Source organism: Chlamydomonas reinhardtii, chromosome 1, assembly GCF_000002595.2.
Source record: "Chlamydomonas reinhardtii strain CC-503 cw92 mt+ chromosome 1, whole genome shotgun sequence".
Taxonomy (NCBI): Eukaryota; Viridiplantae; Chlorophyta; class Chlorophyceae; order Chlamydomonadales; family Chlamydomonadaceae; genus Chlamydomonas; species Chlamydomonas reinhardtii.
This window is the reverse complement of record NC_057004.1, coordinates 4,990,452-5,006,517: the sequence shown is the minus strand read 5'-3', so window position 1 is coordinate 5,006,517 and position 16,066 is coordinate 4,990,452. Positions and strand designations below refer to the sequence as shown.

The following is a 16,066-nucleotide window of genomic DNA, read 5'->3' as shown; positions in this document are numbered from 1 at the left end:
CCCAAGGCCCAGCTCAAAGCCCACTCCTGGAGCTCAAGCGGCAGGCTACAGTATGCCTAATTAGCTGGATGCAGCAGTGAAACTGAGATGCATGGGAGAGTACGCCCGACAGGTGACAGCCCGGCCCTTGTGCATGGGCGGTGCGGGCCCTCGATTTGGTGCAGCCCCGCAAGTGTCACCACATAACCTTTCATTGTAGTTCGGCGACGTAGTCAACGTCACATATTGCTTCGGCAAAGTCTCTCGAAGTCAGTTTTCTTACGAGCACGACGTTTCACATACTTATCTTCGCACTGTAATTTTTATCTGTTTAGCTTCAAAGCCTTAAGTAGAAATCCGCAGGAAGGGCGAGTCTGCACGATGGACTCGCTCTTGCAGAAGCCTGGGCAAAAGCCCCCGCCAGTGCAGGGCAGGCATGTAGACAAACTTGACACGCTTCCAGATGAGCAGCTAAAGAAGCAAGACGAGGCGTATCTGGTGAGCGCTTGAGGGCATGTGCGCTTGCTGGCGGAATACGTCAAGCTATAAGCTAATAATGCAACAGATTATGAAATTGATAGTCCCCGACTCAGAGGGCCAGTGTTGGGTATCGGGGGCGCGGCCTCCTCCCGGGTGTTGCCTGGGTCGTCGCGCCCCCCCCCCCCCCTGAGCGCACGTCACTTGCCCTGACGCAGGCCAAGCACCAACTCGACAAGCTGTTCGGGGAGTGCCTACAAGGACTCGTGCAGGAGATGCCCCGTGACCCGGTGCAGTTCATCATTGACAGCGTGCACTATGGGGTAGACCAGGCGAAGCAGGTGCGTGCCCACAGCCACACGCTGTAGATGCCGCCGAGAGCCTGGAGCCTCTCGGTCGACTGGTCGCACCTAGCCACCCGGTGATACGTATGACAGAACTACATTTCCATACCGTATATGCCTCTGTTCAGCAGCCCATGTGCTCGGTGCCGTTCACCTCACAGGACCCGGTAACTGGGTTGCCACTGCACCGGAAAACCAAGTTGCTGGAGCTGTTCCGCGTCATCGACAAGCAGGACACGGGGCGAATCTCCTTCCGGTCCATGCAGGTGTGTACGAGTGATGCTGTGGGTGACCTTACTAGGGATGTTTCACAGCGCTGCCACTGGAGGCATCCCTGGGCTCTCCACCACGGGCACCCTGCTATTGGGTGTGGCAGCAAAGCGAACTCTTTGCGGTGTTCATGTTCGGCAGGTGGGGGCTGGCAAGTCACTTAGCGGCAACTGCACATGCACGCCTGACTTGTGCCGCAGATGTACGCGAACCGGTACGGCGGCCAAACGCTGGGGCCGGAGGAGCTGAGCAGCATCTTCACGGACTTCAAGGCCGGCAGCGACAACCTCATCACGCAGGAGGAGTTCCTTGTGTTCTTCTCCCGAGTCAGCAAAACCATCACGAACGAGCAGTTCGAGTCGATGGTCAAGGAGATGATCAACTGATTCATGTTTGGTACACGTGGACAGGGGTATCTAGTGGTCTAGGTTGGCGCGGGCCGACGGGAGATGGAGCAAGAGAGGCGTCTGGCACGAGTGCCTGGGATGTGCTGATGCAGTATGGCGTGCCTCTCATGGGGTTTTGATGTGACGCGGGTGGCACACGTAATAGGAGATAAGCGTGCGAGCAAAGGACTCGTGTGATGCAGCTGCGAGCATTGGAGGGCCTGGGCGCTCCTAGGGCGGGTCCGGTCCAATGTTGAAGTAAAGCCGGCGGTGGCGGTGGTGGAGCGCAAGGGGCATCGCCTCAAGTGGAGTGGCATTGTCTAGACAAGCATGTAGCTGGACGAGAACGGGAAGGATAATCGGTGTGCATGTCTGGAGCACTGACGAACACAAACAACTTGCCGCCTTGCGGGACGTGCATCGCTGCTTTAACGTTTGGTCATGCCCACAGACCAGCTCGGTTCATGGACTGGAACCCTGCCTGCCCCTATACCAGTGCAGCAATGCCGCCAGCATAGCCATCGGCCTATCGCGCGCTGCCCAGAAGACAAGCAGGGTGGAAGTATGGGCGGAACAGAAGCAGCATAGACGCGTAGAGGTCGGGAGGGTAGGAGTGTGACATGGTCATGCGCCACGCACGGGTGACATGCATGTCGCAATTCCTCTCCTTGCCTGAAACCTCATGTAGCATAGTTTGGACCATCGCTTGCTTTGTCTGTATGCATTTCACTCTAGGCGTCAAACCGACATATCGAAGTGCTCAAACTGACCTGCAGCGTTTGCGCTTCCTATCAATATTTGTAGACATTTATGTACGCCTTTAAGCGTTAATTGCTTAGGAGGTCGCAGAGCAAGCGTGCTGGGCAAAGGAGGAATGCAGTTTATCTGCAGAGGCGCCTGGCAAAGGAGCCGCACTATGGAAGCTCTAGATATCTGAGCAAAGGAGGCTCTGGGAAGCCCAGAGCCTTTAAGGCCTGGAAATGGCGGGGCAAGATGAATTTGACGACTCGCTGCGGCATTTTAAAGCGCTGTCGGAGGTGCGTGAGCTCTGTCTTGGGGAAATACTTGCAAAGACGGCGAGCTGTCCTGCCCAGTCATGGCTGTCTGGGTTTGCATGTTGCTTTGTGCATGGCCAGCGGTCTCTACCGCTCGCCGAAACCCACGCCCCGTCCCGTGATGACAGGCCTTGGACGAACGCCTTCGAAAGCGAGCGCAGGAGCCGAAATGGGATGCTGATTTGTTCCGCAAGTCGCTGCCTTCGGCTGGGCCACCTGCTGCTGAGGCGTCAGCGGCTTCAGCGGCGTCAGCCGACAGCGCCATGGACGTTGTGGCGGAGGCGCTGTTTGGCAACAAGGCCAGTACACAGCAGCTCCAGGCAGCCGCAGATGAGGCGCGGGCTGCGGCTGCAGCATCTCGGGAGCGCGCCCGTGCTCGGGTGGAGGCGCAGGCGGCGCTGCAGACCATCCGGGCACAGACCGCCGCACTGGAGGCGAGGGCGCGGGGTCTGCTGCAAGATGATGACCTGCGCCCCGCCTCATCCCCAGCAGCGCCCGAGCCACTGCCGACTAAGCCGCTAACGCCGCCGCCACCACCGCCGCCGCCACTGCAGCTTCAGCAGCCGGCCGGCGGGCACGTGCGCTTCGTGGGCGCCGGGGACGGCTCGCCTATGTTGAGCCCGCAGCCCGCCGCAGCCCGGCGGGGCGGCGCGGCGGGGCTGGGGCCTCGCTCGGACGGCGCAGGCGCGCCGCAGGCGCCGCAGGCGGGGCAGCAGCCGCCGCCGGCGATGATGCGCGTGTCGCTCCTGGGCGGTGCGCCGGTCACCCTCGCCGCCAACTACACCTCTCTGCTGCGGACCAGCACGGCCGGCTTCGTGGGTACCACGGGCGCGCCGGGCATGCCCGCGCCGGGGGCAGTGGCGCCGTCACCGGTTCTCCAGTCGCTGTCTTCGCCGCCGCTGGGCTCGGCGCGGCCGGGCGGGGACGGCTCACTGTCAGGCGCGGCGCCGGCGCCAGTGCCGCCGATGCGGTTGGCGTCACCGTCAGTCGTGGCGGAGCCGCTGCGCTCCGCGTCTCCTGCGGAGACAGCCACCTATCGGGCCACGCCCACTGGCACCATCAACCTCGCTGCCAGCTATACCGGGTACGGTGCGGGCGGCGGCGGCGCGAGCGGCATCATGGGGCCGCTGGTGCCGCCGCTGGCGGGCACGCAGCGGGCGATGGCGGCGGCGGCGGCCGGCGGCGCCGTCATCGCCGGGCAGGTGCAGTACCGTGCGCTGCTGGCGGCGGCCACGGCGGCCTCTGCAAAGGAGGCGGCGGGCGCTCGCGCGCGGGCCTTCCACAGCGATATGGCGGCCATAGACGCGGAGATAGACGCCTACGTCGGCGACTACAAGTTCGAGCAGTACGCGCCCGAGGCGGCGCTGGTGGTGCAGACGGCGTGGCGGGCGCAACGGGTGCGGCTGTGGCGGGTAGCTGGGGGGAGCACAGGCCTGGCGGGTTGGGGTGGGGTGGAGTGCATGCGTATGAGCCAGGAAAAGTATGGTGGGGTTGTTTTCACCAATGCCGTGGGGGCAGCGGGCGGCGCAGGCCACAGGGCGGCCGCCTGCAGTGCAGCATGGCAGCCGGCCTGGCGGGGCGGAGCACAGCCGTGCGCAGGGGAGGTAAACGACTGGTAGGCAGCCACACAGGAAGACCTGAACTGCAAAGCGATGCTGAGTGCGTGTGTATGCCACCGTGTAACGGCTGCAGGTGCGCGTGTTCTTCAACCGCTACTGGGCGGTCCGGCAGAAGCACCTGCGGCGGCAGCTGCGGCTGGCGTTCTCGCCGCTGAAGCAGCTGGTGTTGGCGGTGCTGCACGCGCGGCGGCGGCTGCTCCGTCGGGCGTTTGAGGAGTGGCGCGAATGGATACGGCTGAGTGATGAGCTGTTCCTGCGGGTGAGGGCGGCTTGGCGGGTGGGCGGGAGGCAGGCGGAGCTGCCGTGTGTGCTCGTAGGACACGCCACCGCTCACCACCCCAACTCCCATCATTCGCCACATAGCGTAGTCCCCTGCCTCCTCCTACCCCTGACGTGGCCCTGCGGTGCTCCCGGCAATCACGGCTATGTCCCTCCCTCCCTCTGCCGCTGCCCCCGCCCCTCTCAGTTCGTGATCAAGCTGCGCGCCTCCATCGGCAGCGTGAAGGAGCACGCCACGCCGCAGCAGCTGTGGCAGCTGTGCACGCCGCCGGGCGGCGACCCGTGGGCCGCCAAGCTGACGCTGGGCGCGCTGGTTGCCAACGTGCTGCGCCGCCAGATGCCCAGCCGCACCGCCGCCATGTACCTCACGGCCTGGCGCAAGGCGGTGGCAAACCAGGTGCGCTGGCAGCGTCGATCGGGGATGTATATAGTCTATGCTGGTGGCCGCGGATGTATGTATACACTGGTTGTGCGTGCCGCTGCTCGCCAAGCTACTTAGTTTGTTGGGCCTCCGAACTCCTGCGGTGCAGGTGGTGAAGCGGCAGGCCGCGGGCGAGGTGCTGCGCCGCATGGACCAGGGCCGCTTCAAGGAGTACGTGAGGCTGTTGTTCAGGTGGGTACCCTGGGGGGCACAGCGGGGTGGGGCGGGGGGTAAGCTCATCCCGCTCTCCAGGTGGCGGCGCGGCAGCGCCTTGGTGCGGGGAGCAGGGGGGTCAGCCCTGCAGGCTACAAGCACTTGCGGACTCACGAATACTGATTATCGCTGCCGGCGTGCGCATACCTGCACACGCACACCTGCAGGTTCTGGTTCCGCTGGGCCATCATCCAGGTCAGCGAGCGGCTGCAGATACCGCCGCCCATCTTCCGGCCCCGCATCCCCGAGTGGGACGCCTGGCTCTTCAAGCACACGCGCTCGCGGGAGCTGCACTCGCGCATCGTGCTGCTGCACAAGGTGCGGTGGCCCCAGTTGTCATCAGGGGGCGGGGGGTCTAGCGGATGGGCGGGACGGGGCTATACTGCAACAGTAGCTGTAGGTGGGTGCGCGTCAAAGGTCAAGGCCGTGGGAGCCTCTGGCGCATGCCATTGCACCACCACCATCACGTACGCTGTCCTGCGTGCTTCCTTGTGCTCTTTAACACGCCCACACACGCGCCCGCACACCCACACACGCACTTACACACAGGGCTTCCGCGTGAAGCACTTCTTCAACTTCTGGGTGTTCTTCACACGGCGCAACAAGAAGATGCGGCAGGCCTGGATCACCACGGCGGCGCAGCACATTGAGGCCATACTGCGCAACGCGATAAACGCGTTCAAGGCCAACGCGGCGGAGGCGCGGCGGCAGCGGCGCATCAAGCGCGCCGTGTTTGAGGCCGTCCAGCACATCACGCGGCGGAACATCGCCGTGCGCCGCATCGCACGCGAGGTGCGGAGTTGCAGGGGCGTGCAGGCGTAGCGTGCAGGAGCATCGTGTGGGAGATATGCCGCAGTGTGTGAACAGCAGTACGTTGGATGCTGAAGTGTTTGCATGGCGTTCCAACTACGGGTGTGGCTTTGTCGCGCAGGTTGCGGAGCTCAGTCGGCGGGCGCGTATGCGGCTGGCGCTGCGGCGCTTCAAGGAGTGGGCGCGTATGAGTAAGCTGCTCAACACCGCGGCCTCCATACAGGTGCGGCGGCCCCGTGTAAATGCATCACCCCGTTCACCTACCGCATGGCGTGCTGGTTGTAATACACACTCACATACATACACTTACTTCCGCCACACACGCGTGCTTCCGCCACACACACATACTTCCGCCTTGTGCTTTTCTGGCACACACAATGTACACCACACAGATCATGTCGCGTCGCGCCACCAGCCTGTGCCCCATGTACGCAATGCTGGACGACGCCACGCACATGTGGTTCATCGCCTGCTGGAGCGCCTGGCGCAACTTCGTGGTCGGCAGGTGCGCGCGCATGTTAGACAATGAAGCGGAAGGGAGACCCAACACCAGAATGTGTGCATGCGTGTGTGTGTGTGTGTGTGTGTGTGTGTGTTTGAACGCAGTCCTTTTCGTCGCACACGCTGCCGCACACGTTGCACGTACTTTGAGCTTGGGTAGCCAGCCCAGCCGCCACTGCCAACTGTGGCGAGCCCCACCCTGCCATCCGGCCATTCCCCCATGCCCGTTTTCTTGGCCGTCGCCCTCCTGAAGTTGCCCTCCTGCCGCCGCCCTCCTGACCTCACCCTCAGGCTGCGGATGCGCTGCCTGCTGGGCCTGCACATGTCGCGCGCCGCCACCGCCAACATGGAGGCGGCGTTCAAGGCGCTGCGCAAGTGGGCGGAGCTGCAGCGCCGCGAGCGAGCACGCCTTGCCCTGGAGCGCATGCGCGCCGCGGCGGGCGAGAGCGTCGACGGCGCGACTCCCACAGGCGCCAGTGACGGCGGGGCAAGCAGCCAGACGCCGCGAGCGTCGGAGCTCAGCGGCGCTGGGGACGGCGAGGCGCTGGCGGCGCCGGGCAGTGCCGGCGGGCGGTCGTTCGAGCTGTTCGTTTCCATGGCTGACTACCCCATTCCTGCCGGCGCCACATGGCGCTCGCCGCTGGAGAAGCAGGTGCGTGGTGGTGCAGGAAACGCAGGGGAAGCGGAGGTGGAACTGTGGGCCGTGGCGTGCTGGGTGGTGATGTGGCCTGGCCAGTTGTGTGAGAGGGGAGAGGCGCGTTTTCAAGTGTCAAGGCCCTGCCCCTAAACTCGCTCACTTGTCCTCTTTCCCCCGACACACGCCTACACACACACACACACACACACACACACACGCAGGAGCTTATGGCCAAGGTGCCGTGCATGCCAGTGCCCGGTGCGCCCCTCATCGAGCTGGTGCCAGGGACGGCAGCGGCGCTGGCCGGAGGCCCGGGCACAGGCGCCGGCTCCGCGGCTGCCAAGGCCGCGGCGGCGGCAGCGGCGGCGGCGGCGGCGGAGGGCGGTGCCGCCGTCGCGCCGCCGCCAGACCCCTGGGCGACCCCTGCGCCGCCGGGCATGCACCTGGCTCGCATGCAGCAGCTGTTGGGGGAGCTGGAGGTGCGCGTGCGTCTGCGACAAAAGAACTTGCGCAAAAAGAGTTTGACAGAGTGTGTGGCTGTGTGATTGTTTGTGCGTATGCGTGTCTTGGGCGTGCCGCTGCGTAACACACCGTCAGGGCTCAGTCACCGTGACTCGTGTCCGGGTTGTGCTGATCCTTCCACTGAATGTTCTCATGCCGGGCCGCTTTCTCCCGCTGTCCCGCTCATGCTTATGACCTTGCACGCACGTGGCTTCCGCACCTGCAGAAAATGGAGGGGCCCTTCTACCACGAGGCCGGCGAGCGGCTGCAGATCCTCAACGTGGTCCGTCACCGGGAGATCACCAACTCGCAGAGGCAGTGGATAGACATCGAGCACCCCATCTCACACGTACGTGTCCGTGCGCCAAGGCGCTCTGTCACCGGGGCTTGCCTCTCAACCTCATGCGCCACGCTGGCTGTCTCGCTAACGCAAACACCCTGCGGCCAGGAAACGCCCTTGAGCGCTGTGTCATCCACATGTGTTTCGTGACTGCGGCCAACACGACACGACCCCATGCACTAAACTAAACTAACCCGAAGCAATGCCTAATTGTTGCACAACGCAGATCTATCTGGGCCAGGCGCAGAAGGACCCGCGGCTGTGGCAACGGCTGGTGGGCCTGGTGGCCAGCGACATGCCGCACCCCGACCACCCAGCCGCACACATGATCGACCAGGCGCGGCTGCCTCTGGCGGACGCTGTCGCCGCCATCCGCCGCGAGGTGCGCCTCGCGCGCCTCAACCTCGACGTCTCTACCCAACCAGACGATGCCGACGGCCAGCAGCCACGGCAGCCGGGGCAGGGCAGTGGCGGCGGCGCTGCGGCTGAGTCAGTTGACGTGACAGCGTCCGGCGAAGCCGGCGGCGGCGCTGCCGAGGGCGCCGCCGACTCCGCACTGGCGCTGCCCAGCGCCGCTTCCCGCAAGCCGGCAGGCATCCTGCTGCCGGAGCAGCAGCAAGACACGCTGCTGATGCACAAGGTGTGTGAGGCGGAGGACTTCCTCGACACGGTGCTGCACGTGGTGCTGGCCGCCGGCGGCGCCGAGACGCCGATGCTGCGCCGCGCCCTGGGCGGCCGCGTGCCGCGCGGCACGCTGCTGGGGGATGCGCTGGTGATGACGCTGTCGGGCGCCCTAGCCAGTGACCTGCTCACGGCGGCGGCGGAGCTGCGCCACCGCACCAACCGCGACAGGGTCATCACGCTAGGCGTGGATCTTGCGGAGAAGGCAAAGGCGTTTGCGGGCCACCGGCCAGAGTTCACGCTGACGCGGCTGGACCGGCGCGGCGCGGCGGCGCAGGCGGCGGCGCGCGCCGCCGCCGCCGCGGCGGCGCTGGTGGCGGCGCAGGTGGCGGGCACGGCGCCGGCAACGGCGGGCGTGTCGTTGGAGCATGGCGTGTCCGCGATTGCGGCGGCGGCGGCGGCGGCGGGGTCCTACGACGGCGGCGGGCTGGCGGCGGATCTCAGCGCCCGCGCCGCCACGGTGCGCACTATCAACCCGGCATTGCTGCCGCCGCCGGATGAGGATGAGGACTTTGACATGGACGCACTGAGGGCGAAGCGGCGCGCGGCGGCGCTGGCGGCGGCGGAGCAGGACGCGGAGGCGGCGGTGCTGACGGCCGTGTCGGCGGCGGCGGGCGTGAGCCCCACGCGGCCCGGCACCGGCACTGAGTCGGTGGGCTCACCGTCGCTCAGCCCCGGCCGCGGCCGGTGGCGCAATGTCAAGGCGGCGGCGTTGAGCAAGAGCGCCGTGATTCGCATGGAGATGATGACCGGCCGGCCGCAAAAGGGGGAGCCTGGCTCGCCCTCTGCCGTGGCCGCCGGCCACGGCGCGCCCATGCTCGCCACGGCACGGCGAGCCATGGAGAACCGCCGCGTGCGCGGCAGCGGCTCGCCCAGTCTCAGCCCCACGCGCGGCCGCGACGCCGGCGGCACCGGTCGCTCCATCGCGTTTGACCTTGGTGTCGACGGCGCCGCGGACAGCCCTGGCGGATGGGCAGGCTCTGACGGCGATCTGTCGCGCGGCACCACGCCGCAGCGCGGCGAGGCGCTGACCCGAGCTGCCAGCCGCGTCGGCTCAGTGGCGGGCGGGTCGATGTTTCGGAGCCCGTCACGGCGCGGCCTTGGCGGCGGCGGCGGCGGCGGCGGCCTCAGCCGGCGCAACAGCATGAAGAGCCAGGCGTCGTCGGTGTGGGGCCGCGAGAGCACTGCCGCCGGCGGCATGTCGCTGCGGAATCTGGTGGAGGGCTTTTCGTTTTCTGGGCCCGGCGGCGCCGACAGCACGGTTGCAGAGGAGGCGGAGCCGTCGGAGGCGGAGGCGGAGCAGGCGTTCACGCCGCGCACTGAGGAGGTGGGTCCCTCCGTTACCTGGACCATTGTAGCAGAGGGCCTTTGGATAGCGTGAACGTGCATGCGCCAGTGTATGCGGCGCCAGCGCACGACACCACGCGCAATCGGATTCTGCGCATTGCCAGAAATCGCTGACACAGGCGCCCACGCTCGCGCACGACACCACGCCCTCAAATCCGCACTGCCGCACAATCACAGGAGGTGGACCCGCTGCAGCCGCCGCCGCCCGTGAACAACTTCCTGTACCTCACAGTGCCCGGCATCCTCACCACCGGCAAGATCCTCAACCCGGCGGTGAGAGCGGGAGAAAGAATCTTCCGGGTACTTGAGGGAGAGTTGCCTGATGATGAGCACCGCTGCTGCTTCCAACTGGCATCGATCCAGCTTCGCCTGTTCGGATACAAAACGCTTAGCGTCCTCACCTTCGCATAAAACACAATAAAACAAATTACTCAACGCAGAACTTCCCGTGGCCCGCGGCCATCCCCACGCTGGAGTCTGTGCACACCAAGTCCGACCACATCCTGCGCGCCGTGCTTCCCCACCTGGCGGCGCTGCCCACCCTGCCCGACATCGTCTACGGACCCCTAGGCGAGCCGCCCTCAGCACAGCTCTCCCACATCTCTCCAGAGGCCTCCCAGCTCTCGCAAAGGTCGGGAGCCGGTGACGCGGGCGCGGTCGACGGCAGCGCCTTCGGCGGCGCCTTTGGCGCCGCCGGCGCGGCAGCCGCCTCCGCCTCCAGCGGCGGCGGCGACGCCAGCCTCAGCGGCGGCATCGCGGCTATGCGGGACATCAACATGAGCATGAACGGCGGGCCGGCGCCGCGAGGTTCCATGTATGGAATCCTGTCCTCCGCGCTGGACGGCGCGGCGGCGGAGATGGCTGCGATTATGGCGGAGGCCTCCGCTGCCAATGCCGCCGTCGCCAGCTGCAGTGGCGCCGTGGGCGCCGGGCTGGGCGCCGCCCGCGTGCCGCCCGGCGGCCGTGCGCCGCCGCGCCGACAGGCGTCGGTGCTCGGGCTGGGCGGCGCCGCCGCATCGCGCCGCTCCGTCCTTGGCGTGCCCAACGGCGGTCTGGAGGAGGAGTCATCGGCGGCGGCGGCGGCGGCGGCGCTGCGGCGCGAGCGGCGCACGCAGGCGCTGTTACACCAGATGCTGGGTCTGGATGCGCTGATGGACGGGCTGGTGCAGGACGAGGCGGGCGACGGCGCGGCAGCGGCGGCGGCGGAGGGCAGCGGCCTGGGCGGCAATGGCAGCGGCAGCCGGCTGGGCGCGCTGGCGGAGGGCGAGGAGGAGGGCGAGGACGACGGCGACGAGCCGTCGGCCGCCGCCGCGGGTGTGCCCAAGGTGCCAATCAAGGAGCTCCTGGGTCTGTCATTCACCGGTGCGAGCAGGCGGCAGCGGCCCTCCAGCGGCGCACCCGGCGCCGCCGTCAGCAGCAGCCGCAACTCCAGCGGCCGCAGCCCCAGCCGCGCCGGCGCCGCCAGCGGCACCGACGTGAACACCGCGTTCGAGAGCTTCGGCGTGAAGCGCGGCAGCAGCGGCGGCGACATCGGCGCCGACGACAGCGAAACCTTCGGGACCAAGCTCACGCCACGGACGATGCTGGCCGAGGAGAGCAGCGGCGGCGCCGCCGCTGCCGCTGCCGCCGCCGCCGCCGCCGGCTCGATTTCCGCCAGTGGCGGCGCCGGCGCCGCAGGCGCCGCGAAGAAGGCTCGTGTGCCGGGGTCGCGACCGCAGTTCCACGTGACTGCGCAGCAGCTGAACATCTTCATGGGGGGTCACCTGCGCCGCGGCCACGTCAACAGCGCAGCCAGCGGCGCCGACGGCGGCAGCGGCGCTGCCGTCACCACCCTGGGCGGCCTGACGCTGACCGCCGACGGCATCCTGGTCACGCCCTACGGAGTTCAGATCGTGCGGGAGGAGAACGAGGAAGAAATGGCGGAGGCGGAGGCCGACGGCGACGAGCCGTCGGTGATTGGCGCGGCGGCGGCAGCCGCCGCGGCAGCGGAGGCGGCCGCGGCGGCGGCAGAGGCGTCGCAGGGCGGCCCCGGCCGCACGCGCTCCGCCTTCCGAACGCGGCGGACCAAGACGGTGGTGGTGCGCGAGGTGGTCGCGAGCATTCCTTTTGAGGAGCAGTTCGATTTTCGCGGCAGTGTCTGGATCCCGCCCGAGGCGCGCTCCCACATGCTCGACGACTACGACCTGGCAGCCGAGCTGGCGGCCGGCCGCGCCGGCGACTTGGGCACCTATGAGGCGTTTGCGGCGGCGGCGGCCGCGGCCGCCGCCGGCGGCTCCGCCGCGACCGGCCTGACGTCGGCGCTGAAGCGATACATGACGCCGCCGGCGGACTCGCCGTTCATGCGGGAGTTCGAGGAGGAGCTCGCGCGCACGCGCGTGGCCGGCGCGCGGCGCAAGAGCGCGCACGCCTCGGCGGCGGCGGAGCGGCAGCAGCGCACCTGGGCGAGGCTGACGCAGGGCCGGGCCAGCAGCATCATGGGGCCCGCCGGCACCGCGGAGGGCGAGGCGGAGGCCGCCGCCGCGGCGGCGGCGGCGCTCGTTGGCGGCGGCGGCAGCCGCCCCGGCTCCCGCAGCTCCTCAGTGTCGCCGGACAGCCGTTCGCGCCGCAGCCCTAACAGCCGTCAGGCGTCGCGCTTCGGCCGCGGCCGCTACAAGGTGACTGACGCGGCGTTCATGACGGAGAGCGAGGACGAGGCGGAGCGCGCGCGGCAGCAGCGGGCGCAGGAGCGCGCTCGCAGCGCCGGCGCCGCGTCCAAGGTGTGTGGCCGTGTGGGGGTGGGTGGCAGTGGTAGAGGGGGGTGGGGGATGGGAGTGTGGGGCGTTGTGTAGCGACTGGGTACAGAATGGGCTCAAACACGTCAAAGTCACACTCTGCTTTCATCAGTGGCAGCCCACGGCATCTGCTTATCGTGCCTGCAACTGCCTGTCCTTCCTCCTCCTCCCCACTCCAGTCCGCCCAGACCACCAAGTCCGGCGCTGCCGCCCGCACCCTGGACGGCGGCGAGAGCGCCGCCGGCATCCCCGGCGTTGCCGACGCCGACGGCCTCGACCTCAACCACCCTTGGCTCGATGACCTGTTTGATGACGACGGCACCGGCGTCGACGTCTCCGCCGCTGCCAGCGTCGCAGCCAGCGCCGCCGCCTCCGCGGCCGCCTCCGCCGCGGCCCTGGGCGGCGCGGGCCAGGAGGACTCCATCCTGCAAAACCTGCTGCGAAACGGAGTCCCCGGCTACAGCCGGACGGTTGCGGTGGCGCAGGCGGCGGTGGCCGCCGGAGGCGACCCCGCCAGCACGCGCATGGCGGCGGCGGTGGCGGCTGGCGCGGCCCCGGCCGCCGCCGCCGCCGGCTCGGCGCACATGCAGAACTACCTGTCCCAACAGCTTATGGGCCACCCGCACCACCAGCGGCTCGTGGCCTACCATCAGCATCAGGCGGAGGCCGCAGCCGCCAAGGCGGCGGCGGAGTCGGCGGAGGCGCGGAAGCGCCTGTCAGAAAAGTCGGACGGGCTGTCGCCGTGGCCGGGCAGCGACGGCGGTGCCGATGGCGCCGCCGGGCCCAGCTCAGCGCAGGCGCTGCCGACGGTCGCAAGTGCAGGCAGTGAGCCCGTCAGTCCGTCGGGTCTGGCGCGCCATCGCGCCGGGCCGCACATTGCTTCCAGGCTGGGCCCTGGCGGCACCACCGCCTCCGGCGCTGCGCCGGCCGGGGCCGCCGCAGGCGCCCCCCCTGACGCCGACGGCGTCGGCGTCGGCCTGGGCGATGGTGGCGGCGGCGGCGGCGCCGCTGCGGCGGGCGCGGGCGACATGCCTGCTTTGCCGTCGGCTGAGCTGATGCTGCCCTTCGTCACCTCTTCCGGCGCGCCGGCCATCGCCTCCAGCGCCGCCGCCTACGTCGCGCTCACGCAGCGCGCCAGCCTCCGCAACCTCGGCGGCGCCGGCGCCGGCGCCGGCGGCGCGCCCATTGCACGCCTTAGCGGCGCCAGCGCCGGCGTCGCCTCCGCCGCAATGCAAAACGCGCTGGGCAACCTCGCCACGGCCTCGGCGGCCGGCGCCTACGGCATCCTAGACCCCAGCCGCCTGCCCGGTGCCGCGGCGGCGGCGGCGGCGTTGGGTGACATGTTCACCACGGGCTCCGGCCCCTCGCGGCCGACGTCGGGCCAGCGGGTGCGTCCGCGCAGCGGCCAGCCGCCGCGGCGGCGGCGCGGCAACCTGCGCACGGGCGACCAAGTCCTGGAGGACCCCCTCATGTTCCAGCAGCCCCAGCAGCAGCAACCGGCCGCAGCGTCTCACGGCGCCAGCAACTCTGGCGCCGCCGCGGCAGCGGCGGCGCTGCCTGCGGCGGGCGCGGTTGAGGCAGCGGTGGCGGCCGCACCGGATGCGGATGCGGGCCTGTTGGACGTACCACAGTCGACCGGTGAGCCGGTGGCCGCGCCCAGCGGTCGCGCCGTCGCCGCCCTGGCGACGGCGGACCAGGCCTCCGCCGACTCGGACCCCTCCGTATCGTCACCGTCGTCGGAGGCCGGCAGCGCCGCCACCTCGCCGTCAGGGCTGCGGCCGGAGGCCACGCTGGCCGGCTACGGCGCCGCCAGCGCGAGCGCGCCGCCGCCGGCAGCGGCGGCAGCGGCGACGGCGGCGGCTGATCAGGGTGCGCCGGCGAAGGAGGCGTCGGTGGAGTACATCCTGAGGGAGCAGGACGCCGACATGACGCCGCCGCCGCCAGAGCTGGACGAGGCGCAGGCAGCGGTGCTGAGGGTGAGGTGGCCGAGGCCTGTGAGGGGAGGAGGCGGTGGGCGTGGCTGTCAGGGAGTGTAGTGGGAGTGTGGTGGTTGGGCTCAGTCTGTTATGTGCCACGTACAGCTAGCTGCCTTGCTGCCGTGCCGTGATGGTTTTACACCTTGTATTTATGGGATGCAGCCGCATCTGGACGCGCTGCTTGCGCCTGCTCGCCCTCACGCACATACGGCTCGAATCTCTCTTCGCCCCCACTCCCCACCTCTACCACCACAAACCCACCCTGTTCCCACTGCCCTGGCCCCACCCGCGCACCTGCTGTACACACACACACACACACACACACGCACGCGTAATGTTTTCCTTGTGCTCTTTAACACACACACGCACGCACGCACGCACGCATGCAGGACGCGGGTGTGCTGCGGCAGCTTGAGGCGCTGCGGGCCATGTGGAGCTCCGACCCCTACTCCTCCCGACCTGGCGTGGACCCCGTGCACCGGCCACACCACACCACACCGCTGGCGGCGGTGGCGGTGCAGGCGGCGCATCAGGCGGAGGCCGCCGCGGCGGCGGCGGCGGAAGCCGCGCTGCGCGCGCAGGCGCTGGCGTCAAAGCCCGCCACGCCGGAGGCCCCGGTGCGGCAGGGCGCGGCCGGCGAGCAGGCGCCGCCGCAGACGCTGGAGGAGGCGGAGGCGGAGGTGGAGGCGGCGGTGGCGGTGGCGCAGGCGGCGGAGGCGACGGCCGTTGCCGCCGCCGCCGCGGCGGCGGTGGAGCGGCAGCCGGTCCGCATTGGGCCGGGGCTGGCGCGTGCGCTGGCGGAGGCGGAGGCGGAGCAGTGGCAGGTGTACGACGATGCCGTGGAGCGCATGGCGACGGAATTCGCCAGGGCGATGCAGCAGCTGCGATCCCAGGGCCAGGACGCGGCGGCGGCGGGCGGCGGCGGCTTTGGCGGCGGCGACGGCGACGGCGACGACCCCTTCCCGCTGCCACCCGGCACAAGCAATGACGGCGCGCGCTCGCTCTCGTCTGCCGGCGCCGGTCCAGGGCCCAGCTCGCGGCGCCAGCAGCAGGGGCGGCGCGGAGCGCCGCCGCCGCCGGCGCGCGCTTCTGCCGCCGGCGCGCCTGCTTCGCAGCGCGGCGCGCTGACGGGCCACGCAACGCGTGGGCTGTTGGATTCTCTGGAGGAGGCGCTGGCGTCGTCTTTGGATCCGGAGCGGTTGACGGGTCTGACGCTGCAACAGTATAATGACGAGCTGGCGGATCTGGCCCAGCGGCTGGTGGTGGCGCCGGCCGCCACCAAGTACATGTTCTGGAAGAAGGTGCAGACGGTGCAGCAGCTGCGGCAGAAGTGAGTGCGGGATTGATGGATGGGTGGGCGGGTGGGCGGGTGGGCGGGTGAGTGGGGGTGGGGGCTTGTGAGGGCACGGGCTGAGGGGCAGAGGGCAGAGGCAGCGCTTCGGGCTGTTGCGCTGCCGTT

The 16,066-nt window shown here is 68.9% G+C and overlaps 2 protein-coding genes across 2 annotated transcripts in view; both read left to right on the top strand.

Moving 5' to 3' along the window:
• The first annotated feature begins 192 nt into the window (after window positions 1-192).
• Window positions 193-1,901, top strand: CHLRE_01g034550v5 (uncharacterized protein). The gene is made up of 4 exons (XM_001690034.2): window positions 193-477; window positions 675-797; window positions 962-1,066; window positions 1,271-1,901. Exons 1-4 carry the CDS (start codon window positions 361-363, stop codon window positions 1,454-1,456), a joined length of 531 nt encoding a protein of 176 aa, XP_001690086.2. The 5' UTR covers window positions 193-360; the 3' UTR covers window positions 1,457-1,901.
• A 258-nt stretch (window positions 1,902-2,159) lies between these two features.
• Window positions 2,160-16,066, top strand: part of CHLRE_01g034500v5 (uncharacterized protein) — an 18,396-nt gene continuing 4,489 nt past the window's right edge. Inside the window, exons 1-17 of the mRNA XM_043058697.1 lie at window positions 2,160-2,493; window positions 2,640-3,908; window positions 4,204-4,389; window positions 4,597-4,806; window positions 4,940-5,022; window positions 5,211-5,361; window positions 5,593-5,835; window positions 5,975-6,076; window positions 6,246-6,358; window positions 6,646-7,006; window positions 7,213-7,470; window positions 7,719-7,841; window positions 8,059-9,840; window positions 10,038-10,133; window positions 10,301-12,616; window positions 12,811-14,607; window positions 14,997-15,937. Of these exons, the coding sequence (XP_042928611.1) occupies window positions 2,437-2,493; window positions 2,640-3,908; window positions 4,204-4,389; window positions 4,597-4,806; window positions 4,940-5,022; window positions 5,211-5,361; window positions 5,593-5,835; window positions 5,975-6,076; window positions 6,246-6,358; window positions 6,646-7,006; window positions 7,213-7,470; window positions 7,719-7,841; window positions 8,059-9,840; window positions 10,038-10,133; window positions 10,301-12,616; window positions 12,811-14,607; window positions 14,997-15,937 (10,088 nt within the window). The 5' untranslated portion in view covers window positions 2,160-2,436. The remainder of the gene's footprint in view (window positions 2,494-2,639; window positions 3,909-4,203; window positions 4,390-4,596; window positions 4,807-4,939; window positions 5,023-5,210; window positions 5,362-5,592; window positions 5,836-5,974; window positions 6,077-6,245; window positions 6,359-6,645; window positions 7,007-7,212; window positions 7,471-7,718; window positions 7,842-8,058; window positions 9,841-10,037; window positions 10,134-10,300; window positions 12,617-12,810; window positions 14,608-14,996; window positions 15,938-16,066) is intronic.